Source organism: Anomaloglossus baeobatrachus, chromosome 4 (genome assembly GCF_048569485.1).
Source record: "Anomaloglossus baeobatrachus isolate aAnoBae1 chromosome 4, aAnoBae1.hap1, whole genome shotgun sequence".
In the NCBI taxonomy this organism is placed as follows: Eukaryota; Metazoa; Chordata; class Amphibia; order Anura; family Aromobatidae; genus Anomaloglossus; species Anomaloglossus baeobatrachus.
In genome coordinates, this window is record NC_134356.1 from 384,215,207 (window position 1) to 384,242,404 (window position 27,198).

Genomic DNA, 27,198 nt, shown 5'->3' on the forward strand with positions numbered 1-27,198 from the left:
ACCAGCTTCTGCTAGCATATTTGCAAGGTCCTTTGCTTTTGTTCTTGCTGATATGCACATGTCAGAGCAAACCATGTTCATCTGTGGAACACACAACCCGCCTCCTTCCTGAGCCGTATGATGGCTGGACATTCCCATCGTGTTTGTAGGTGTGTATAATTGTTTGTACAGACCTTCAGGTATCTGGAAATTGCACCTAAGGATGATCAGACTTGTACAAGTCCACAATTCTCTTTCTGTGATCATGGCTGACCTTCCCATGATTCAATACAAAGTTTCAGGTGTGCATTCAAATACATCCATGGGTATATTTCTAATTAGCTCAGATGTTATTAATAAACCTATCAGAAGCTTCCAAAGACATATCATCATATGGGCTGTCCCATATTGTTTAAAGGCATAGTACTCTTAAAGTATGTAAACTTTCGACTTTTCCAAATGCAACAATAATGAGAGAAAATATTTTAAGGCATTTTTATTACTTTCTGCAAATATAAATACTTTTAGTAATGTGATTTCATGTTAGATAAGGAGGAAAACATGCATATGTGTCTTTTTAGATAGTGTATGTAAACTTCTGGTTTCAACTGTATGAACCATATGACTAGTAACTATTTGTAGGTCTTCTTTTTGTTCACAACAAGAAATTCTAATGGAACATATTTGGGTTTACTAACACAAAAAGTATAGCTGAAGATATCAAATATTTATTAACACAATTTATTGTGAATGAACCTTCTTTTCAAACATAAAGCAGGTAGTGGACTGAAATAATCCTTGCAGGAAACCAGTCTGTGGTTATTAACTGTGAAATATTCAAAGAAATTGTTGCCATTTCAAGCAGGAAGGTCAACAATCGGCTTCAAGGAAACCGTCTCTGGAACGAGTGAATTATAAAACCAAATGTAACTGGAGAACAGATGTATTCCCACTTACACTTAAATTAAATACATTGTTGTGAACCAGTAATAGTTTCAAACTGTAGCAAAACTGCAAATTATACTGTAAAATAAAACATTAAATGCGATCATAAAATGAGTGTAGTTATACAATTAGGATTTCAATATGTACACCCATTCAGTTTGTAGCACATTGAGGACTAGTAACGTCATATCCTCATGCAGGTTATTTCTATAATTGTTAATCAGTACAATAAATCAAGAGTAAATGTGTTTAAATCCCCCTCCTTTCCCAGGAAATGGAATTTTACTCCTCAATTGGTATTTCTTTAGCTATATCTAAGAGCAATTACAAGTTCTCCATGAAAATGGTCACTTTATTCACACAAAAATACTCAATTATAGTTGCCATCCCTTTAAAAACATAGAGCCATTTCTCCAACCAATTGAGAATTCTTTAATTGATCATTGATGCTTAAAATAAATATATGATCTTATTGTAAATTACTTCATATAAATGAAATTATCTCTAGTGCATATAAAAATAAACCCAGTTACCAATAACAACAGAGTGATATTTTTTTCACAACAAGTTCACTTACCGATCAAAATTGATGCAGTTAACAGCTTGGGGTCGTAAGGACTTTTTCCTCTACCATTCTCAAAACCTGAATCCACAAGTTTAAATATATTATCCTGGTTGAGAAAAAAATGAAGTCACTTTTAGGAATTAAAACTTTATGTAGTGGAGTTACTATATACGTATATAAACTAGAAATGAAGACAACCAAATTGAGGCAAAATTGTTTACTTTGAATGTCTTAAAAAAAACTCAGATTTGTTAAATGGCAACCCACAGAATAATCATTAAACAGCAACATAATAGTCACCTTTCACCATACCTGTTCTGGGCTACAGCTTCACACAGTCCTTCACTGGCTCACTTCTTCCATTGTCTCCAATCTTCTCTACTGTCTACACTTTACAGGCACTGGTGTGGAGTAGAGATGAGTGAACCTCAGGCTCGAGGCTTGGGGTTCGGGCTTGGAAAAGGACATGAAAATCTCCGTGGTGAGTATCGCACTGTGCTGGTGTCTGTGTGATGCACAGCATTGTGCGCGCTGCGGGAAGTGTGTGATCGGCTCAAATTTCAATTATATTGTGCATTTTGAAATGTAATGTTCATGCAGAAATTGAAAAAAAAACAACCAAAAAGCACCACCCACCCACCTTCGGAATTATTTTGCTGTGGGCTGAAAGCAAAACGCTTCCAGGTCGGTGAGCGGTACTTTTTTTTTTTTCAATTTCTCCGTGAACATTACATCTCAGAAAAACGCAGAATATAATTCAAATTTTAGTCAATCACACACATCCCACAGCATGCACAATGCTGCGCATAGCACAGCACAATGTTCACCAGGCATATTTTCAAGTAATTTTCCGAGCCAGAACCCAGAGCCTTGAGACTGAAGTTCACTCATCTCTAGTGCTTAGTAGTGAGCACTAGACCCGCAAAAGAATTGGGAAAAATGAGGACGTGAATGAAGAAGATTTGAGCCATAGGAAGCAAAAAAGCCTGCAGAGGATTAGAGGTGGTCCTAAGATCTTAGGAGAGGTGAGGGTTGAGTGGAAGATTATATATTTTATGAGTCCACCATTTATTATGCTATAGGATCTTTAGAGCATAATAAGGATTGCCTTTGAATTTGTAGCAAACAAAATCAATGTAAATTGAATTTTCCTTCCAAATTCAATATAATCTGGAAAAACAAATCTTGAAAGCTTTGTTCATTTTTAATACAGACTTAAGTGTAAGCTTTCTTAAAACCATTAATTTGTTACTAAGTTCTCCACGGTCACTGGGCATATCCATGAATTGGATACAGAACAGTTCACATAATGCTATTGTGTAAGTTTAGGATATAGTTTGTTTACCCTTATGCTACAGTTCATTACATATCTGATAGACGGATGCCGGTATAACCAAAAATGAAGGATACTTGTGATTTATAAAGTCACATTCATCTTCCAAAAAATATAGAGTAATTCATTTAATGGAAAAGCTATTATTATTATTATTATTATTATTATTATTTATTATTATAGCGCCATTTATTCCATGGCGCTTTACAAGTGAAAGAGGGTATACGTACAACAATCATTAACAGTACAAGACAGACTGGTATAGGAGGAGAGAGGACCCTGCCCGCGAGGGCTCACAGTCTACAGGGAATGGGTGATGGTACAATAGGTGAGGACAGAGCTGGTTGCGCAGTGGTCTACTGGGCTGAGGGCTATTGTAGGTTGTAGGCTTGTTGGAAGAGGTGGGTCTTGAGGTTCCTCTTGAAGCTTTCCACGGTAGTGGAGAGTCTGATGTGCTGAGGTAGAGCGTTCCAGAGTATGGGGGATGCACAGGAGAAGTCTTGTACACGATTGTGGGAAGAGGAAATAAGAGAGGAGCAGAGAAGAAGATCTTGTGAGGATCTAAGGTTGCGTGCAGGTAGGTACTGGGAGACTAGGTCACAGATGTAGGGAGGAGACAGGTTGTGCATGGCTTTGTATGTCATGGTTAATGTTTTGAACTGGAGTCGTTGGGCGATGGGAAGCCAGTGAAGGGATTGGCAGAGTGGCGAGGCTGGGGAGTAGCGAGGGGAGAGGTGGATTAAGCGGGCTGCAGAGTTTAGGATAGATTGGAGGGGTGCAAGAGTGTTGGAAGGGAGGCCAGAGAGCAGGAGGTTGCAGTAGTCGAGGCGGGAGATGATGAGGGCATGCACTAATGTTTTTGAAGATTCTTGGTTAAGAAAAGCACGGATCCGGGAGAGAGAAAGAGAGAGAAAGCTATGAAAACTTTTGAAAAGTTCAGTGTATATATATTATACAAATGCCATTGTAATCTATGAAGGAGGATACCAAGTCAGAAATACAATAGAGACTTTGTGTAACATATAAATTGGGAGATTTTCCTGACCAATACATTAACTGTAGAAAAAAAAATACAAGCTCAAACATCCCTCTTTTCTGGAACATGTCTTCTATCAGTAAGTAGTTTACATTGCTGGCAACATTTCGATCTTCTCAGCCCTGCTTGTGGTGACACAGTGGGGGAGGGGCACAATCACTACTCTGGCAGGCTGCAGGAGTCTTCAGATGATCTGAACTTTAGTGCTGAATGGTTTCAGCAAGGGGAAAATAGGAAGCACATAATGTGATGTTGAGTCACTTCTCACGAACAAGTTGTGGGACAAGGGAGTGAACGAGTCTGGGGTCAAATATCAGGAGAGAATGTCAGAGGCAAAAGGATAAGGCAAAAGAATGGTCAAATTGGCAAAGTCCAAGGTCAGCAAATGTAAAAATATGTCAAAGGAGCAATAGAAACAAATAGTCAAAAGACAAAGACCGAGGTAATACAACAATTATTACAATAGCAGAACACTAAGCATTAGGTACCCACACCAAGCAAAGTTACAACTGGCAATGGTATGACCATTGTCAGAAAGCTAAATAACCAGGTTATCACCCTGAAAGGGTGACACCTGGAGGAAACTTAGACCTGGTCAGATTGGACGGCTGGGTTGTTGCTCACTATACTGATAGCCCAGCATGCCCCTGCTTCTGGTTGAGTGGCTGAGCTGTTAATTATACAGACAGTCCAGCAAACTCTTTCAAATTCTATAGAATGGCTGACTCACTGCATTCCAGGACTCTGAGTGGTGAAATTGTCATGCACAGGAGGGACATCATGTATGGCCTTTCCACAAGAAAAGGAGGTGGAAAGATGAAACACAAGGGCAGCACTTCAGCTCACTTCCTGGTGAGGTATATAGCACAGACACAGAGCTGATGGTAGGCTGAGCACGTTCAGTTCACAGTGTCGAGCATAGACCGACAAACTAATGTTTACTTTCCTTTGATGCTATGCATCATGGGAGAGTAATGTAAGCAGAGTAGAAGAACATGAGGAATTCCCATGGAGGCGACTTCAGCTAAAGTCAACTCATTAGAGTTAGAGGTTCCTGGCAAGAAAGGGAGTGTTTCTTAACTTGGTATATGCCTTGTTAATATTTTAGTCAAATTATAGATGTTATTGTATTTGCTTTTAATTAAATAATTTATGTGATGGAACCCTTAAACTAAAGGAGAACCTTTTACACATTCAAGTCGTAGTTCAATACATGGACCATCAGCGGGTCCACTGACCTAAACTTTACATTAAGTTTGTGTCAGAAAACTAGCTGTCTGCCTGTACTTGGAATTACACCGCAAAACATTAAAGATATGAGAAACCAGCCTAAAGTTGTTGATGAAGACCTAAACCACATTTTTTGATACAAATGATGTATAGGCCAGTATCCAGTTTCTTCTACTGCACATAATTTGTCCAACCTTAAAGCTAAATTATATGCTGTGCCAGTACCCTAGAATTTGAGCATCAGAATCTGCATCTGACTGGCACTAAACTTTTTATGCCGTACTAATAATTATTATAATTAATAGCAATCTTCCCAGTGGCTATCAATTTACATCAATGGGAAGGCCATCCTTTTCAATTATAATTTCTCCTGTATTAATTCAATGTGTTACATTAAAGGAGCAAATGGCTATTAGAGTGAAATGAGCGGAAAGAATATTGAGTGTTTATAGGCTTCAGTTCAGATACAGATCTGACATGTGAAGTCTATTTCTGTATCATATAACCAGCATCATCATAACTGGATGCACACTTCGAAGTGATTCACAAGGAGGCCCAAAGGACCAAGCAATAAAAACATTTGTCTCTTCTGCCGCATTCCTTTCATTTCAAGTTGATTAAAGGAGACATTTTCGAGTGCATGTAAGAGAGCTCGTAGAATTTGATGCTTTACATTACTACACAAAATGGGACATAACTGTAACAGAAAAGTAACTGCAATGCTTCAGGTCAGAGGGCTTATGAGGTAAAGACAAATATTACGTTGAGTAGATTATTATTATTAATAAGCAAAAAATATGCGATGAAAAGCGATTCATCAGTTATATATTTAACCTTTGCCTTATGGTTTAAAATATTTTATTAAATTAACAAGAAATGCATACAGATGACTAAAGTATGTCAATTAAAGGAAACCTGTCACCAGGTTTTTCCCATAAAAACTGTGCTCACCACCAGTGAGCCATTATATACAGCACTAGAAGGTGGCCCGATTCTACGCATCGGGTATTCTAGAATTTACGTATTGTGTAGTTCATGTATGATTTTTGTTATATATATATATATATATATATATATATATATATATATATATATATATATATATATATATATATAGATGTTGTTGTGTGTAGTTACCAAGTGTTTGTGTAGGGGCTTTACATGTTCTGGATGTTGTCTGGGTGTGATGGGGGGTGAGAGCGGTGTTGTTTGTGTGTTGCGTTGTTTGTGGAGCGCTGTGTGTCTGTAGCGTTGTGTGTGTGTTGTGCAGTTTGTGTGTGTGTGGTGTGTTTTGGGGGGAGGTATGTTTTGTGCAATGTGCGTGTTGTGCGGTATGTGCGTATATTTGTGTGTGCAGCGTTGTCTGTGTGTGTGGGTGTCTGTGTAGGGCAGTTGTTTGTGGTTCCCAGTGTGTGTGTGTGGTGTGGTGTGTTGTGCAGTGCGCGCGCGCGAGCGCATGTGTGTGTGTTGGGGGGAGGTGTGCACTTCCCATCGTGCTCCATCCCCCATGCAGCGCACTCCCCATCGTGCTCCATCCCGTATGCTGCGCACCCCCCATCGTGCTCCATCTCTCATCCTGCGCACTCCCAAACGTGCTCCATCCGCCATGCTGCGCACTCCCAAACGTGCTCCATCCGCCATGCAGCGCACTCCCCATCGTGCTCCATCCCCCATGCTGCGCACTCCCAAACGTGCTCCATCCGCCATGCTGCGCACTCCCCATCGTGCTCCATCTCCCATGCTGCGCACTCCCAAACGTGCTCCATCCGCCATGCTGCGCACTCCCAAACGTGCTCTATCCCCCATGCTGCGCACTCCCAAACGTGCTCCATCCGCCATGCTGCGCACTCCCAAACGTGGTCCATCCCCTATGCTGCGCACCCCCCATCGTGCTCCATCTCCCATCCTGCGCACTCCCAAACGTGCTCCATCCGCCATGCTGCGCACTCCCAAACGTGCTCCATCCGCCATGCTGCGCACTCCCAAACATGCTCCATCCGCCATGCTGCGCACTCCCCATCGTGCTCCATCCCCCATGCTGCGCACTCCCAAACGTGCTCCATCCGCCATGCTGCGCACTCCCCATCGTGCTCCATCTCCCATGCTGCGCACTCCCAAACGTGCTCCATCCGCCATGCTGCGCACTCCCAAACGTGCTCAATCCGCCATGCTGCGCACTCCCAAACGTGGTCCATCCGCCATGCTGCGCACTCCCAAACGTGCTCCATCCGCCATACTCCGCACTCCCCATCGTGCTGCATCCTCCATGCTGCGCACTCCCAAACGTGCTCCATCCGCCATACTCCGCACTCCCCATCGTGCTGCATCCCCCATGCTGCGCACTCCCAAACGTGCTCCATCCACCATGCTGCGCATTTCCAAACGTGCTCCATCCGCCATGCTGCGCACTCCCAAACGTGCTCCATCCGCCATGCTGCGCACTCCCAAACGTGCTCCATCCGCCATGCTGCGCACACCCAAACGTGCTCCATCCGCCATGCTGCGCACTCCCAAAGGTGCTCCATCCGCCATGCTGCGCCAGCATCAGCCTCTCTACCTGCAGCATCAGCCTCTCTGTCTCCAGCATCAGCCTCTCTGTCTCCAGCATCAGCCTCTCTGTCTCCAGCATCAGCCTCTCTGTCTCCAGCATCAGCCTCTCTGTCTCCAGCATCAGCCTCTCTGTCCCCAGCATCAGCCTCTCTGTCGCCAGCATCAGCCTCTCTGTCGCCAGCATCAGCCTCTCTGTCGCCAGCATCAGCCTCTCTGTCCCCAGCATCAGCCTCTCTGTCCCCAGCATCAGCCTCTCTGTCCCCAGCATCAGCCTCTCTGTCCCCAGCATCAGCCTCTCTGTCCCCAGCATCAGCCTCTCTGTCCCCAGCATCAGCCTCTGTCCCCAGCATCAGCCTCTCTGTCCCCAGCATCAGCCTCTCTGTCCCCAGCATCAGCCTCTCTGTCCCCAGCATCAGCCTCTCTGTCCCCAGCATCAGCTTCTCTGTCCCCAGCATCAGCCTCTCTGTCTCCAGTATCAGCTTCTCTGTCCCCAGCATCAGCCTCTCTGTCCTCAGCATCAGCTTCTCTGTCCCCAGCATCAGCCTTTCCGTCTCCAGCATCAGCCTCTCCGTCTCCAGCATCAGCCTCTCTGTCCTCAGCATCAGCTTCTCTGTCCCCAGCATCAGCCTCTCTGTCCTCAGCATCAGCTTCTCTGTCCCCAGCATCAGCCTCTCCGTCTCCAGCATCAGCCTCTCCGTCTCCAGCATCAGCCTCCCCACCCCAGCCTTCCCCAGGATCAGCCTCTGTCCTCTCAGCCTCCTCCAGCACGCCGTGCTCCTCTGCCGACACTCACAGATCCGATCGCATCCACTCACACACACCCACACACACCCACCCGATCGCATCCACTCACACACGCCCGATCGCATCCACTCACACACACCCGATCGCATCCACTCACACACACCCGATCGCATAAACTCACACACAAAGACACACACACTGACGATATTGCACATACGCGCTGATACTCACAACATCCGGGGATATCACATGCTTCTGGCCATGTGATCCCCCGGCAGGTCCTGGAAGCTCACAACTGCACAGTATCGCCGCCGAGAAGCAAGCGATTTCCCAGGATGTTGTGAGTATGTGGATGCGATGTGATGTGTGAGGTGTGTGTGAGTGTGATCTGATTTGTGTGTGTGTGTGTGTGTGTGTGTGCTGTTATGTGTGTGTATGTTCCGCAGCTGCAGGACCTTGATGTGTGGATGCGATGTGATGTGTGTGTGAGGTGTGTGTGAGAGTGAGTGTGAGCCGGTGTACACTGGTAACTATGATACACATCGGGTAACTAAGGGACCTTAGTTACCCGATGTTTATAATGGTTACCAGCTTTCACGGCCTCCGTCAAGATCCCAGCATCGCAAGGTTATGTCTGGCGCTGCCGGGATCCTGACGGAGCCGGTGTAGAAGCAAGCGATATCCCAGCATGTTGTGATGTGTGAGGTGTGTGTGAGAGTGAGTGTGAGAGTGAGTGTGATCTGATGTGTGTGTGTACTCACCTGGGAATCGGAGCTCCCTGTCAGTTGGGCCAGAGCGAGCGTGCATTGCGTGAGAGGGGCGGGGCCTGCAGAGAGCCGGGGCGAGAGGCCAATCCGTGTGGGGGGCGGGGCCATGGCGAGCCCAGCGGCCAATCAGCTTTGTGTCACCGTAAGGACACAATTTCGGAGCATGACAGACAGACAGACAGACAGACAGAATAAGGCAATTATATATATAGATTCTAGAATGATGTGTATAAGTCCCTAAGCCGATCTGTATAACATAGTTGAAACCAGAACTTTACATACGCTATCTAAAAAAACACATATCTATGTTTTTCTCACTATCTGACATGAAATTAGAATAAACCTTTCCCGTTTTAGGTCAATTAGGAACCAAAATTATTTACAATGGGTACAGAAAGTATTCAGACCCCTTTACATTTTTCACTCTGTTTCATTGCAGCCATTTGGTAAATTCAAAAAAAGTTCATTTTTCTCATTAATGTACACTCTGCACCCCATCTTGATAGAAAAAAAAAACAAATGTAGAAAGTTTTGAAAATTAAACAAGAAAAACAGAAATATCACATGGTCATAAGTATTCAGACCCTTTGCTCAGTATTGAGTAAAAGCACTCTTTTGAGCTAGTACAGCCATGAGTCTTCTTGGGAATGATGCGACAAGTTTTTCACACCTGGATTTGGGGATCCTCTGCCATTCTTTCTTTCAGATCCTCTCCAGTTCTGTCAGGTTGTATGGTGAAAGTTAGTGGACAGCCATTATCAGATCTCTCCAGAAATGCTCAATTGGGAAATGTAGACATTTTTGCACATTTATTAAAGAAAAACTGAAATATCACATGGTCATAAGCATTGAGACCCTTTGTTCAGACACTCGTATTTAAGTCACATGCTGTCCATTTCCTTGTGATCATCCTTAAGATGGTTCTACTCCTTTGTTGGAGTCCAGCTGTGTTTAATTAAACTGATAGGACTTGATTTGGAAAGGCACACACCTGTCTACATAAGACCTCACAGCTCACAGTTCATGTCAGACCAAGTTAGAATTATGAGATCAAAAGGAACTTTCCAAGGAGCTCAGAGACAGAATTGTGGCAAGGCACAGATCTGGCCAAGGTTAGAAAAGAATTTCTAAAGTACTCAAGGTTCTTAAGAGCACAGTTGCCTCCATAATCCTTAAAGGTTTATTTGCAACATCTGAGTTAATTAGAGACACACCTGTGGATGTATTTTAATACACACCTGAAACACACTGCTTCTTTGTGTAACATCGTGGGAAGCCAAAAGAAATCAGCCAAGATATCAGGAAGAGAATTATGGACTTGCACAAGTCTCGTACATCCTTGGGTGCAATTTCTAGATCTGAAGGCGCCTTTTTCATCTGTACAAACAAGTATATGCAAGTACAAACAAGATGGGAATTTGCAGCCATCATAGGACACAGGAAGGAGATGGGTTCTGTGTACCAGAGATGAATGTGCTTTGGTCAGCCATGTGCATACCAACCCACGAACAAAACCAAAACACCTTGTGAAGATGCTGATAAGATCGTGTCATTATCCACAGTGAAAAAAGCACTGTACTAACATGGGCTGAAAGGCCAGTCTGCCAGGAAGAAGCCATTACTCCAAAAAAAGCATAAAAAAGCCAGATTAATGTTTGCAAATGCCCACAGGAACAAAGACCTTAATTTTTGGAGACATGTATTGTGGTCTGACAACAATAAAATTGCACTGTTTGGCCATAATGACCATCCTTACGTTTGGAGGAAAATGGGAGCAGCATTGAATCCTAAAAACATCATCCCAACAGTGAAACACGGGAGTGGCAGCATCATGTTGTGGGTTGTTTTCCTGCAGGATTTACTGATGCACTGCACAAAATAGATGGCATCATGAGGAAAGAGGATTATGTGGCAAAACTGAAGTAACATCTCAAGACATCAGTCAGGAACTTAAAGTTTGGGCGGAAATAGGTCTTCAAAACCTGGTGATAGGTTCTTTGTAAATTTGACATAAATTTCTTATGCATTGTTAAACAGATATAGTAGGCCTGAGTTTGTCATTTTCAAAAGTCTATATGATTCTGTGTCGCCCTGGGATAAGGGGTACTCAGATCCGGGCCACGGGGTCACTTCTGTGGGTATCACGGTGGCGTGACCCGGTCTGTGATCCCAGACTCCACAGTAAGAAGGGGATTAGGTAAGGGAGATTGTCCGTGACGCCACCCGTGGTGTGCGGTGAGGTAACGGAGCACCGCCGCTGCCGGTAAATGGATCCTGGGGATGGTGGTGGGCAGCAAGGTGGTGATTTCCCTCCACGGGTAGGGTGTTTGTGTCCCGGGACCCCGGTGAGGTGGTGCAGGGAGGAGATGGAGACCGTCTGAGAGCTGTGCGCCCGGTTGGACCGGGGGATGTTGTTACTCACAGTTCGCTTTGCAAGGAAATTCACACAGAGTCAGGAATTAACCAGAAATTGCCGGTGTCTGCAGCCTTCGGTGTGGAGGGTGTTTGGGGTCCCACACACAGTACAGCAGGATCCTGGTCTTGTTTTGCAGCCAGACGCTTCTTTCTCCTTCCTCAGTCGGGAACGGGTAAGCCCACTCCCCCTGCAGTGATCCAGGTCACCCCTGGATGCCGGCGGGCCACTACCCTGCCCCGGCCACCTCGGGCCCCTTCCTCACACTTCCCTTCCTTATAGCAGCCAGGAGCTATCCTCTCCTGGTCTGCTCTCTTCACACTCCAAACTCACTCTGCTCCAGTCCCTTCCCTCCTGCCCTGTTTAGCTCTTACACTGGGGGGGGGGGGGTGTCTGTCCTGCTGCACTGGTGTGGGATCAGGTTACCAAGGAGGAGAATGGCCTGCACTTTGCTGGATTTTGCAGGCTCTGTGACACCCTGGTTTTGCCAGGGCGTCACAATTCCATACCCTTATCAGTGGTTCTTTATAGAAACATATTTTGACTTACTACGATATTGCCAAACGTGGCATATTAAAAGGATATGTCACAAAGCCTTTAAACGGGATTCCCAGACATTTCACAGTCTACACAGTTTTAGCTGTTTCCAAAACTCCCATAGAACTCAAAGGGCTATAAAAGCACACCTCATACCGAAATAGACCTCACCTTGCTACATTTGAAAATACTGGATAGTTTTCATGAGTAACATGGTATAATGTAGTCACAGTCTAGTATGTTGTATTTATTAACCATATAAAAAAGTTGAATAGAAATGCGATATTATAGACTCTCAAAGTGAATATATCCATATTTGAGAGATAAAGTATCCATTTTGACTTGTATGTGCCACCCAAATCAAATTCTTTCCTCAGTTAAGTTGATCTAAGTCACAGTGTACAGTAGCACGGAGGATATGAATAACTTGCTGCTGATACAATTATATCAGAACTGATTTTTTTTTTCTCATGGAGACCTTGTAGAGGGCGAGTGAATAATGTCAGTGCGCTCAAAGAGGTTTATAACATGGCTTGAGATTTTTGACTTTATGAAATTGGGCATTGGTAGTCAATTAGTCAATTTTTATACCAGTTAATTTGGGTATACATACACACACACACACACACACACAAACACACACACACAAACACACACACACACCCCCGTATATATAAAATGCCTGTTAAAGAAATCTCATATATTCAAATCTGTCACTTTTGAATAAAATTCTTCAAGACACAGAGCCTTTTGCATTATTTATCATTAAAAAAAAAGAAAAAAACTTTTTTATTATTCTCCAAATACTCAGGGGAAACTATATAAAGCTAGAGTTTGGAGAATGGCCTGACAAATAAATAAATATATCCCCTGACTTGTCCTCAGCGTCATTCTATCCTCCTGTTACATGCAAAATCATTGGCAAATATTTTCCCTGACTATTGTTCTGTTTTGCAACTGTACATGAAGCAAACAAACTAAATGCATCTGAAAGAAGGGGATAAATTGGTATGTGGCATGAAACCTAGGTAGATAATTTTACAAATGCAATTATAAAATGATTGTTTTGCCAGCTAATTTTTTGTTACAAAGATTGGGAAATTATTTTTTGGGGGGGCTTTAAAGAGTTAATCCTACATTTAGAATTTATTGAATAAGTAATAACTTGTTGATCATGGGGTCCAACTACTAGGACCTTTGCAGATAAAAAGAACAGGGCTCTGTAGAACTCTGTATAAATGGAGTGATCATAGGGCATGCGTTCCACAGCGCCATTTATTCGCTATCGGATTGCCAGAACGATGAATAAAGTGTTTGACTTTTTCCGGCATTGACATAGAGCATTAAAGGGAATCTGTCAACAGGTTTTTCCTACCTCATCTGAGAGGCAAAGAGATTGTGAATCCAGTTATGTATCACATAGATTACTGGGTGCAGATGTTCTGACACAAAAAAAATTTTTTAGATTTAGTCATGTGGAAGAGCTGACAGTTCTGCCCCACACCTGCCAGGCTCTCTATAGGTGTGGGGCAGAAGGTGTCAATCAGAGGAGGGGTGTGCCAGACTGGCATGCAAGTGACTTTGTAATCCGAGCAATGATAAGTGTCAACACAACAATATCATGAAAAAATTGTAATTAATTGAATAGGTATATATGATTGCATATATTTAATTAGTAAAACTCACTCTAAAGGGACTCGTATACACAAAAGTCAGCCAAACCTGTCAGTTTTGGAAGAAGCGGCCAACCATCTGATGTGTACAGGAAATATCTGACTATGCCCCAGCAGATGGTGTTGGAGGAGATGATGGGGTCTGTTTAAACTGAAATGCTTAAACCTTTTGTTTTTCTGATCGATTTAGGACTGACCATACAAATTAGACTTCTGTCAACAGATATTCCAACTGACTAAACTATAAAGATGAATGAACCAAAAGAAAAATAGGAAGCTCACCACGCTGTATGTAGCAGTTTCAGTCCATGAAATGGGAAATGGGTGCCAGATCCTATGGTAAGGGGTCGACCAGAAAGATAGAAATGAAGGAGTGAAGGAACGGCATCCTCCAAGGAGCAATGAGGAAAATAAACAAATCTTTATTGAAAGCATTTTAAAAAACACTAACCATTTCTATGACTAAAGGCGTTTGTGCACCAGAAAAACGTCAGGTGTTAACATTCTGCAATTTTTTAGTATTTTTAAAATGCTTTGAATAAAGATTTTTTTGTTTTACTCATAGCTCCTTGGAAGATGCTGTTCCTTCACTCGTTCATTTCTATAAAGATGAATGCTCAATCTAGTATGAGTACAGATCTGGGTGGACTGTTAGGTCCCGGATGTCACAAAATCTATCATGAACCAGTGGTCACATTGCAGGGAGACTGATAAGATGACAAAGGAAGCCCACTCCCCACTTAATCAAACATTTAAGACATGACTGCAAAGTGAAGGACCCAATGAGCTCAGAACTGAGCAGGATAGTGCATAAAGCCTACAAATACCGCTGATTCCAACAACAGAATGGAACTGAGGAGACCATCTGTTATATGTTTTATATTTCTGGAGGACTCATTTAAAAAAACAAATAATAAAATCAAAGTATAGAAAGTTAAAAAAACAATATAAGCAAAGCAAATCTTTGTTTGCAGCTCCACTTTCTCAATAAAACGCCACTTGACCATAATAGCTCAAAGGTCAAAACTGTTAAATGAACAATGTGGTCACTGCATATGTTTAACGTACTGAAAACAGTTTATAAATTACTAACTTCCAGTCTAATGAAAAATGTTTGTTGTCATAGATGTCAAAGATATACACGCTCGTAAGGTACTTTAGACATGCTGGTTAAAAAGGTTAAAAGTTAATTTAAAATAATAAGAAATGTAAATGTGGCAGCTCATAAACTGATACGATACCAAATCGCTAAAAGAGGGAATATCTCCATGGATCAACTCTATTCTAAGATCTATAAATCATTAATAATGTAGTCCAAGCTCTTAACTCCCATTGCTCCTTCTAATGTGCCCTCTAATCCTTTCTAAACATGGACAATTTAACCTCTGTCCTGCATGCTATTTCTCAGTGCTAAAGGGTGCTGCAGAGAATCAGCATTTCATTCATCATCAAAGTCACATGACGTAATTGAGAATATATATATATATATATATATATATATATATATATATATATATATATATATATATATATATATATATATATATATATATAGCTACTCAATAGGACTAGTGAATTGAGAACTTGAGAATTAAAATGTGCAGAATAGTAAAAGAAGAAGTAGATGGGTCCAGGTGCATTATAGTCCATCCTGTGCACCTTCACTCACGAGGTACTATGTGAGCTGTCCTGCAAAAATATACAGTACTGTGCATGGTCAGGAATGTTGCATTATCCTATTATTCATAATTAAATATCCAGCTGATGAGTTTTTACCAAATCATCTGCATTGTCCCAAACCAACTACTATCTAGCCTTAGGTAAATTGGTCAACTGTACATAGTTTCCATCTTTTTAGTGTAGGTAATGCAAAGCAAAGCGGAAACAACAGTGACATTGAGTTGTTGCTTTTATATGGTATCACAGTTTATCACTTTATCTTACTGGGTAAGATAAGTTTCACCTGCAAACTCACCAGTGTAGTAAAATGGATGAGACATCCATCTCTTTGCAATACATTCATTGACAAACAATTTTATGACAGCAGGGGTCAACTGTCATTGCAAGTTTTGTATATATAGTGGTAACATCACGGCTGCCATATTTGGCATTACCCTAAGTTTTTGTTAGTTTGCGCCCTGGGTGGTTGAATTATTTGAAATTGAGCCTCACTTTAATAAAAGAATTATGCCATTGATTATTCCCCATACATAGTTGCTACTAATGATGGGATATTGCAAATCCATAAACACATCATTCATTCTCAAGAGTTGTTGGAAATCAAAAATATATTATTAATATGGCAATACAATAAAGGTATGGAGGGTCATAGGTATATAATATATATATGGCTGGAACAGAAACATTGCTTTTAAGAGTTAGGGGTACTTTGCACATTGCGACATCACTAGCATCATCTAGCGATGCCGAGCGCGATAGTATCCGCCCCCGTCGCACATGCGATATCTTGTCATAGCTGCCGTAGCGAACATTATCGCTACGGCAGCTTCACACGCACTTACCTGCCCTGCGATGTCGCTCTGGCCGGTGACCCGCCTCCTTCTTAAGGGGGTGGGTCATGCGGCATCACATGGCAGGCGGCCAATAGAAGCGGAGGGGCGGAGATGAGCGAGACTTAAACATCTCGCCCACCTCCTTCCTTCCGCATAGCCGGTAGAGGCACGTAAGGAGATGTTCCTCGCTCCTGCGGCTTCACACACAGCGATGTGTGCTGCCGCAGGAACGAGGAACAACACCGTATCTCCTATTGGTGTGACATTATGAAAATGACCGACGCTACATAGATCACCGATTTTCGATGCTTTTGCGATCGTTTAATCGGTGCCTCTAGGCTTTACACGTTGCGACGCCGTTACCGGCGCCGGATGTTCGTCACTTTCGATTTGACCCCGACAATATCGCAGTAGCGATGTCGCAGCGTGCAAAATACCCCTTAAAGGGAATCTGTCAGCATGTTTTTGCTTCCTCATCTGAGAGCAGCAAGATGTATGCAAAGAGATCCTGAACCCAACGATGTATTACTAAGATTACTGGGTGCTGCCATTCTGACACAATCAGAATTTTAGATTTAGTCCCCTAGCAGAGCTGAGTGAGCTGTCCTGCCCACACCAGGCTAGCAATGGAGCTTGTACAATGACAGTGAATGACAGTAAGGTGTTAATTAGAGATGAGTGACCCTTTGGAGGTTCGGTTTACTGGCAGCTAACAAACCAAAACTCCACTGGTTCGAACTTGGCCTGAGGAGATTCAGAATAACTGAGTGGCAGTTTGAGTCCCCGCCCACATACAGCCAGCCATAAGCAGATCATTTTTGGGGGAAGGTGGGTGGGATTTTCAATTTTTTTTTTTTGTTACACACTACATGCTGTTACCCCCAGTGCGAGCCGTTCAAACACTGCAAGCGGCTCACACAGGGCTGAGCACCAAGCGTACCTGAGTACCACGCTTTTCGCATGAGTTTAGTTCGCACGTAAAGGATCCAAACTCCGAACACGAGCTCTGTTTTTTAAGTTGTTTGGTTTGAAAATAAACCTAAGGTACTCTCATCTCTAGTGTCAGAGGAGGGGACGTGCAGGACTGCCATGCATGTGACACTGTAGTCCGAGAAATGAGAAGTCCTGCTGTGTCCTGCTGCTTAAATAAAACAACAGATCTGACCTTGACAAGACAGGCATCCCTGAATTCTCGGTGTTAACGCATGCAGCATACTGTCTTTAGCTTACATAGTGAAAACCTGCTGACAGATTCCCTTTAACTATTAAACAGCCACAGGAATCCAGAAGGTTTTTTTGTGGTGGTAAATAACTAAACATCTCCCTATACTATAAGATACAGTATAAGTCTAACAAAGATAGAGTCAACATGAATTTAGTCCAACATCCCTATAGATATTGAATAGAGTATCAGAATGCATTTTTAGCTGTTGATGAATTCAAACTTCTAACTGAGCTTTAGTGATTGATGAAAGTAACAGCAATGGGGGCCCCCAGTGATTTGATATTTCTCACCTATTCTATTAATAGTTGATATATTGCCTAATAGGTTGTATAATAGGCAGTTGTGCAAATTTATATTAACATCTAACTCAGGGCCGCCATCACAGATAAAGATGAGTGGTTCCATTGAGGCTTGGTTCACCGGCAGCAAATGTGCCTAGCCTCCACAGGTTTGATCCAGACTCAAACGCCGGATCCGGTCACTGATTGGCAGTTTGAGTCTCTACCCAACATACAGCCAGCCATTAGCAGATTACTTCTGAGGGAAGGGTGGGTTAGCTTTTTCAAACTTGTTTTTTGTTGCACACTACAGCTGATCACGCTGTTGTTACCACCAGTGTGCGCCATCCAAACACTCCAAGTGGCTCACAGAGGCAAGTGTACCTGAGCACAGCATTGCTGGCACAACCTTTGTTCACACGTAAAGCATTTGATCCCCGAATACAAACCTAGATTTTAAATTTGGTGTTTAGTTCGAAAACCGAACCTCAGGTTTGTTCACCTCTAATCACAAATTCCATCATAGTTGATGGGGAAACTACATTTAGCCCAATTGTTCCAAATAAAATGACAACATCTCACTGAAATATAACAGGTAAAATATATCTTTGTACCGTGTTAGCCAGTAGAGATAAAAAATTGTTTAAAAGAACTGAAGTCCTCAGTGGTTGATACCTTTTAATGGCTAACTGAAAAGATGGTAATAATTTGCAAGCATACCATGCCTGATGAAGAGACCTGAGTAGTCTCAAAAGCTTGCTATTATTACCATCTTTTCAGTTAGCCATTAAAAGGTATCAACCACTAATGAAATATAACAGACACCATAATGAATGAATGGGATCAAGCACATGTCAGTAGTGTTCACTGAGTGATAGATTTGGGACTGCATTATAGTTTAGGTTATAATGGAAATCCTTAAGCAGATATGGACTGAGCCTAATATTGGTCATTCCCTTTAAATAAGTTAAAACAAATAAGCTTGTTGTTCTTTTTTATTAGTGATGAGCGAGTACTAAAAAGCTCGGGTGCTCGAAGCTCGGGCCGAGCCTCCCAAGATACTCGTGTACTCGGCCCGAGCAACGAGCCCAATGTTATCCTATGGGAGACCCGAGTATTTTTGTGAAATGACCCCCCGGCAGCATGGAGAAACCCTAAAAATGTCACAAAAGTCTCAGAAGAGTGCTCAAATGACATGGCAACAGCATGGGGAAGACCCCTTGAAGCATTTATCACTGAAAAGTCACAGCTGTGAACAATTTTGTCCGCGTTTTACGCCATTTTTACGGACTCACCAGAAAACCTTCTAAAATTACCCCAAAATGATTTTTCATGGCGGAAATGTTAAGGGCACATACCCAATAGTGAGATAGAGCTGGTGTATGTTACTTTTTGAGATTAATACATGAAAGATTTTACGTGAAAACATTGTGTGGCACTCCGATGTCCCTGAGAAGAGACGTACATGAAGGCCTCTTGAGTCTAATGTGCCCATTTTGAGGAAGTGAGTCTTTGTAGTATTTTCCTTTGCCAGGGCAGTCCAAAATTGTGAGGTTCACCAATGCCCCTGCATACAGACGTGCATGAGGGCCTGTAAACCTGAAGTGCCCATTGTAAGGAAGTGGGTCTATTGTAGTATAGCCCTTAGGCAGGGCAGCCAAAAATTGGGAGGCTCCACATTGTCCCTGGATAGAGACGTGCATGATGGCCTGTAAACCTGAAGTGCCCATTGAAGGAAGTGGGTCTATTGTAGTATAGCCCTTAGGCAGGGCAGCCAAAAATTGGGAGGCTCCACGTTGTCCCTGGATAGAGACGTGCATGAGGGCCTGTAAACCTGAAGTGCCCATTGGAAGGAAGTGGGTCTATTGTAGTATAAGCCCTTAGGCAGGGCAGCCAAAAATTGGGAGGCTCCACGTTGTCCCTGGATAGAGACGTGCATGAGGGCCTGTAAACCTGAAGTGCCCATTGTCAGGAAGTGGGTGTATTATAGTATAGCCCTTAGGCAGGGCAGCCAAAAATTGGGAGGCTCCACATTGTCCCTGGATAGAGACGTGCATGATGGCCTGTAAACCTGAAGTGCCCATTGTAAGGAAGTGGGTCTATTGTAGTATAGCCCTTAGGCAGGGCAGCCAAAAATTGGGAGGCTCCACGTTGTCCCTGGATAGAGACGTGCATGAGGGCCTGTAAACCTGAAGTGCCCATTGGAAGGAAGTGGGTCTATTGTAGTATAGCCCTTAGGCAGGGCAGCCAAAAATTGGGAGGCTCCACGTTGTCCCTGGATAGAGACGTGCATGAGGGCCTGTAAACCTGAAGTGCCCATTGGAAGGAAGTGGGTCTATTGTAGTATAGCCCTTAGGCAGGGCAGCCAAAAATTTGGAGGCTCCACGTTGTCCCTGGATAGAGACCTGTTAGGTTCTTAGTGCCTCCGTGCATGCATTTAAAAACCGCACGTGTGTGCCTGTTGGTGGCAGCTTTCCGCTGCATTTGTGTGAGTTTTGCAAAAACTTGGATATAACGCACAAGTCTAGTGAATACACATCAGCACAGCATTGCAAAATGCGCAAGGGCGTTGTCAACGAACAAGGAAGTGGACGTGATGGTGGTGCAGGCAGAGACCGAGGTTGTGTGCAAGCTCTAATTTCGCCACAACAAAGGGCCACATCTAGTCGCTCGCACGTCCTGTCCCAAATTCTTGGGGACCGCAGCAGTACACCGCTCTTGAACCAAGACCAGTGTCAACAGGTTGTTAGTTGGATAGCGGATAATGCTTCCAGTCAGATTGGCACCACCACAAACACTCTGTCTTCCACACGGTCAAGTGTCAGTAGCCGTGATACTGCACCGCACATTTCAGAACCTGATCCTCCTTCCTACCACCAGGCCGAGTACACGTCCACGGACATTACTGATCCCACACTTGGACACTCGGAAGAGCTGTTCGTTCACGTTTCCATTCACAAATTCTGGCCTCTCGCCAGCTCCTGTTGAAGTGGGCCATGACGAGATTGTATGTACAGATGCCCAAATATTTGAGCAGCCACGTTCTCACGAAGTTAGCAACGTGTCTCAACAAGGGGTGGACGATGATGAGACACAATTGTCAGGAAGTCAGGAGGAGGAGCAGGGTGCGGAAGAGGAAGACGACGTGGTGGATGATCCAGTAACTGACCCAACCTGGCAGGAGGATATGCAGAGCGAGGACAGCAGTGCACAGGGGGAGGGAGGCGTAGCATCCCAACAGGCAGTAAGAAGCACAGTGGTGGCCCCAGGCAGACGTCAGGCAACTGTTCCCCGGAACAACACGACACAAGGTGCCTGTACAAATGTTAGGTCTTCCCGAGTCTGGCTGTAATACTATTGTATGTATTGAGGATTTCGATTGCGTTAGGGCAATGACAACCAGAGACGAGTTCTTGGTGCAAGACGTTTATAATATGCAACCAGCAAATATGTACATAAATGGAACAAAAACACAGTAGAACATAAATACAGGAAATACCTTCCAGGGACGGAGCGAAAGGGAATTCCCGGGACCGCGCACCGGACTCCCCCAGGGAGACCACCAAGAGCGAACCCCTATACAGGGACTGTCTGGCAATCACCCCAGAAGCCCTAAATGCGCAGCAGCCGGGACACAAAAGGGCAATAGGTAAGTCCAAAAATGTCCGTACGTGATGTGAGTCCAGAGTGGTATTAAACGGAAGGAACCGGGCAGAAGTGCCGACCAAAGACGGCAAACAGAGTCCGGGCACAGCTAGATGATACCAGATGAAGTCCAGAGTCGGTGTCGGTTGTTTTCCAAGAGGATCCGAATAACAATCAGGAACCAAAAGCAGCAGGGCAGGAGCACACAGGAAGCAGTATACTCAGGCACTGGACTAAGCTTTAGGGGCGGCTTTTAAACAGATGGACAGGAAGTAGGGCAACAGAACAGAAAACTCCATGTTAACAAAGGGCAAGCTCTTTCAAAAGAAAACTGGAAAACCCGGAACTCTGACACTGGCAGTTTTTTAAGTTGGCTCCAGATGATTCTAAAAAGGCCATTTGCAACACCTGCCATGCCAGCATCAGCAGGGGTACCAAAACTAGCAGCCTGACCACCACCAGCATGATCAGGCACATGTCAGCCAAGCACCCGACTTTGTGGGAAGTACAACAGAGTCGAGGAGCAGTGCTTGCTGATGTCACTGCTACGTCTTCGCTGGTTGTGCATGCGAGCCAATCCCCTGTCCATGCTGCCTGCGAACAAGCCTCCTCCACTCCTGCACCTGCAGTTGCCTACGCAAAAAGAACACCATCATCAAGCACGTCCTTGTCCCAGCGCAGCGTTCAGTTATCCATTCAGCAAACCTTTGAACGCAGGCGCAAATACACTGCCAACACCCCACATGCCACAGTTCTAAATGCTAACATTTCGCGACTGCTTGCGCTGGAAATGTTGCCTTTTAGGCTGGTTGAGACAGAAGCATTCCGCGACCTGATGGTGGCAGCTGTCCCACGTTACTCGGTCCACAGCCGCCACTATTTCTCCCGGTGTGCCGTCCCCGCATTGCATAACCACGTGTCACAAAACATCACACGTGCCCTGAACAACGCTGTTTCAGCCAAAGTCCACCTAACCACAGACACGTGGACAAGTGCATGTGGGCAAGGCCGCTACATCTCGTTGACGTCACACTGGGTTAATATTGTGCAAGCTGGGACCCAGTCTGAGCGAGGGACGGAACACGTCCTTCACACACCAAGTTTTGCAGGCCCTACCTCAGTCAGGGTTTCACACACACTCTACAGCTCCGGAATGTCATGCTCCTCAGCCTCCTCCTCCTCCTGCGCATCCTGATCCACTTTACCCTCCACACCAGTCCCAAGCTGGAAGTGTCGCGGGCGGAGGAGGGGACGGTGCGCTCTCCCACTGCTCGGGTCCGGCTGACGCTGCTCTACGGCTGCTGCTGCTCGTTGGCTCGAGCGATGGCCGGATCCCGGGGACTCGAGCGGCGCTACTCGCCCATGAGTGAAAAGGGGTGGTTTGGGTTTTGGGGATATTGTCCGTGACGCCACCCACGGTTGTGGTGATTGTGTGGACACCACCGCTGCTCTGGACGGGGATCCTGGGAGCCTGTGACAGGGAGCAGCTTTGTTGTTATTTCTCCCCTCCGTGGGTAGGGGGGTTGGTTGTCCCGGTGCCTGGTGATGGGGTAGAGATGGATGACAGGCGGGTTGCGGGGCCTGATGAGGTGCAGGGTCGCAGGGGCAGCGCTGTGCCGCATGGCACGGAGGTACTCACTCAGCCCAATGATGATGACACAGTTCATGGTAAAACAAGTGGCTGGATGGACGGGTCACTCGGACGGCTGCGGTTGTTCCTCCCTGCAGGTTAGTGATGACTGTCTCTCCCTGCACCTAAGTTAAGTGTTGGTAGTGATGGTTTCCCAACGGTAACCCGCTCCCCGACCTGGATATGGGCCGGAGGAGCCCCTTTTGCCCACAGGCGCTGGCCCTGGGAGACGGTTGCCCTTGGCGGTGGCGGTGTCTCCCCTTCACGGTTGGACGGTTGCCTTCTATCTGGACTTGGCTGTTTGGAAACCCTGAGGTCCCCTTCACTAACGGATTTGGCAAATTCACGGCGACACCAAGCCTTGCCGGGATCCGAAAGTCCTCTGCCAATGGTGCTGGCTTCTCTTTGTATACCGGTCCGGTACGGCCGGGTCACCACCCGTCCACGGTCCTTACGGCAGACTCCAATCGGCCTCCACTGCAGACGGTCACCACATCCTGCCAACCTTGCTGTCCTGTCCGGGCCACACACCCGGACCAACTTCAGGCTCTTTGCTGTCACTTTTCTCCTCTCTACTACTTTCCTCCTTCCACTTCCTTAGCTTAACTCTCACTGCCTGTGTTTTCCCTCCTCCTCGGTGGGTGGAGACCAACCGCCTGGCTCCACACCCTGGTGTGGACAACAGCCCCTGGGGAAGGCAACAAGGATTTTGTGTTTTGACTATGATATGCCTGCAGGGAGTGTGGGGTGTTTAAGTGTTGTGCTCTGTGGCCCCTGGCTTGTCCAGGGCGACACAGAAGCACTGCAGCACTGCCTCGGCGAAGCGGCAACAGGCAGTGCTGAAGCTAATCTGCATAGGTGACAAACCCCACAATGCAGAAGAGGTGTGGACAGCTCTGAAACAGCAGGCAGATCACTGGCTCACAACTCTGAACCTAAAGCCAGGAAAGGTCGTGTGTGACAATGGCCGGAACCTGGTGGCGGCTTTGAGGCGAGGCCAGCTGACACATGTTCCATGCGTGGCCCATGTGCTCAACCTCGTGGTTCAGCGGTTTCTAAAGTCATACTCAGAGCTGTCTGATCTGCTGGTAAAAGTTCGCCGCCTGTCTGCACATTTTCGAAAGTCACCTACTGCTTCAGCCGGCCTTGCCGGCTTAAGACGCCGTTTGCATCTTCTGGCACACAGACTGGTGTGTGATGTCCCCACGCGTTGGAATTCAACTCTGCACAAGTTGGTCAGGATATGTGAGCAGAAGAGGGCAGTTGTTGAGTACCTGCATCACCTAAGCCGTCGGGAAATGGGTCAAACTCCACACATAACACCTGAGGAGTGGAGATGGATGTCCGACCTATGCACCATCCGCCAAAACTTTGAGGACTCCACCAAGATGGTGAGCGGCGATGACGACATTATTAGCGTCACCATACCGCTTCTCTGCCTTCTAAAATGGTCTCTGCTCAAAAAACAACCATGATGCATTGCAGGCGGAGCGCGATGAGTTTGAGCAAGAAACAGTAGTGGGTGTGGGTGATAACACACAGCCCAGCCTCGTCTCAGCACAACGTGCAGTGGAGGACTATGACGAGGAGGAGGATGAAGACATGGAGCAACTCTCTGGCCAAATTGAGGATATGACATGCAGTCATATCCTCGGTTCAGCGTGGCTGGCCAGAGGACAGGGTAGATGATGAGGAGGAGGAGGAGGAGGACAGCATGTTCAGTCATCGTGTTGGTCAGGATACTGAAGTGATGGCTGTTAAGAGTCTGGCACACATGGCTGACTTTATGGTAAGCTGCCTGTCTCGTGACCCTCGCGTTAAGAACATCTTGGCCGACAATCATTACTGGTTGGTAACACTGTTAGACCCACGCTAAAAGGAGAACTTTATGTCTCTTATTCCTGAGGCGGAGAGGTCAGGCAAAATGCAGCAGTTCCAGAAGGCCATAGTCACGGAAGTAGGCAAAGCATTCCCCTCACAAAACGCTAGCGGCATAGGTCAGGAATCAGTGGACAACCAAGGCGTACAGCCGAGAGGGGCACAAGTCCAATCCGCCAGAGGTAGGGGAACAGTCTTTAAGATGTGGGACAGTTTTCTCAGCCCCTCACATACCACAGCCCCTGAGGTGAGGGGTAGTGCCACAAGAAATCCTAAGTTTGGCCAGATGCTCAAGGAGTACCTTGCAGATCAAACAACTGTACTCCGACATTCCTCTGTGCCTTACAATTAATGTGTATCCAAGCTGGACACGTGGCATGAATTGGCTCTCTACGCCTTGGAAGTCCTGGCCTGCCCTGCCGCTAGCGTTTTGTCAGAGCGTGTTTTTAGTGCCGCAGGTGGAATCATTACAGATAAACGCACCCGCCTGTCAACTGTAAATGCTGACAGGCTGACTCTGATCAAGATGAACAAGGGTTGGATTTGGCCAGACTTCACCACACACCAACAGCAAATGACAGCGGAATTTAAAGTTTGTAACGGGAATTTGCCATGTACCTCCACTCACCCATGGTAACACACTTCTGGACTTTGGCTAATCGCTGGACTGCTCCTCCTTCTCCTCATGCGCCATCATGGTGACCGTTACAATAGTTAAGCCGTTGTTTCAGGTATACCCCCAGTGGTAAATTTTTTCGCCCATTCTTTCTGAATGGGCATTACAACGACAGGAGACCCGCTCCTTTGCAATGGGAACAATGTTTTGAGGCCCTCATGCACATCTCTATCCAGGGACAATGTGGAGCCTCCAAATTTTTGGCTGCCCTGCCTAAGGGCTATACTACAATAGACCCACTTCCTTACAATGGGCACTTCATGTTTACAGGCCATCATGCACGTCTCTATCCAGGGACAATATGGAGCCTGACGCTGCCACCGACTGCCACACACGTGCTGTTTTTAAATGCAAGCACGGACGCAATAAGAACCTAACTGGTTTTTAGGAGCGACAATTACTGAGAAGTCTGACACTATCAGACACTGCTGACTGACGTGTATTATACACTAGACTTGTGCGTTATATAATAGTTTGTGCAAAACGTGCACCTGTACGCTGCCACCGACAGACACACACGTGCTGTTTTTAAATGCAAGCACGGATGCAATAAGAACCTAACTGGTTTTTAGGAGCAACAATTACTGAGAAGTCTGACACTATCTGGACTGTTTTAGACTGTGTACACCAGCCCCAGATATGATGAAGGCTGGTATACAGTCACCACTAGGAATGGCTATATACCCTGCCTGCCTGCCTGCCTGTATACTGCTACAATAGTCCTGACAAGGACTCTTCTGGTCACTAGCCTGTATTCCGACCTGGCTATACCCTGCCTGTATATAGCAACAATAGTCCTGAGAAGGACTCTGCTACTGTACTCCGACCTGGCTATACCCTGCCTGCCTGTATACAACTAGAATAGTCCTGAGAAGGACTTCTGGTCACACTGTTTGCAGCCCTGCTCCGGAACTAACTATAAAGGGCCGCAAAGCTTTCCCTGAATCAGCGACACTCTCCCTGCACTGACTGTCTGGATAGCTGTGAGCAGAGCACAGCGCGCCGGCCGGTATAAAGGCTCGGTCACGCTGTGCAGGCCGGCCAATCACTGCAATTCCACAACTAACAGGGCTGTGGCATTGCAGTGGTCTGCCAGCCAATCCCTGCATGAGGGCTGGCTCTCAAAAGAGCGCCAACATGCAGAAATGAAGACCACGAGTACAGCACGAGTATCGCGAGATTACTCGGTCCCCGCCGAGCAGCCCGAGTACAGCGATACTCGTGCGAGTACCGAGTAGTTACAAGCATGCTCGCTCATCACTATTTTTTATCTAATTTTATTCATTAAAGTAAACAAGATTTTTCCAATTATATTTGTTAAAAAAAAAAAAACATTCCCTTTAACCACATGAAGACAGATAACCTCAGAACTGGATTGTCATTGTAAATAAGCACTTGTACCTTGCCCCCCCCCCTCCATCTCATTGTAGATTGTAAGCTCTCATGAGCAGGATTGTCTTTTTTTTCCTCTAAACATTGCATTTTCCATAACTGTTACTTGCTTGTATACAATCCTCCTGAATTGTAAAGCGCTGCGGAATATGTTGGTGCTATATAAATAAAGATTATTATTATAGAAAT

At 45.3% G+C, this 27,198-nt stretch overlaps 1 protein-coding gene across 1 annotated transcript in view; it reads right to left on the reverse strand.

Moving 5' to 3' along the window:
* SEMA3A (semaphorin 3A) overlaps positions 1-27,198 on the reverse strand; it is a 376,079-nt gene that overhangs the window by 114,014 nt on the left and 234,867 nt on the right. Inside the window, exon 5 of the mRNA XM_075345229.1 lies at positions 1,502-1,595. Coding sequence (XP_075201344.1) covers positions 1,502-1,595 — 94 coding nt within the window. The remainder of the gene's footprint in view (positions 1-1,501; positions 1,596-27,198) is intronic.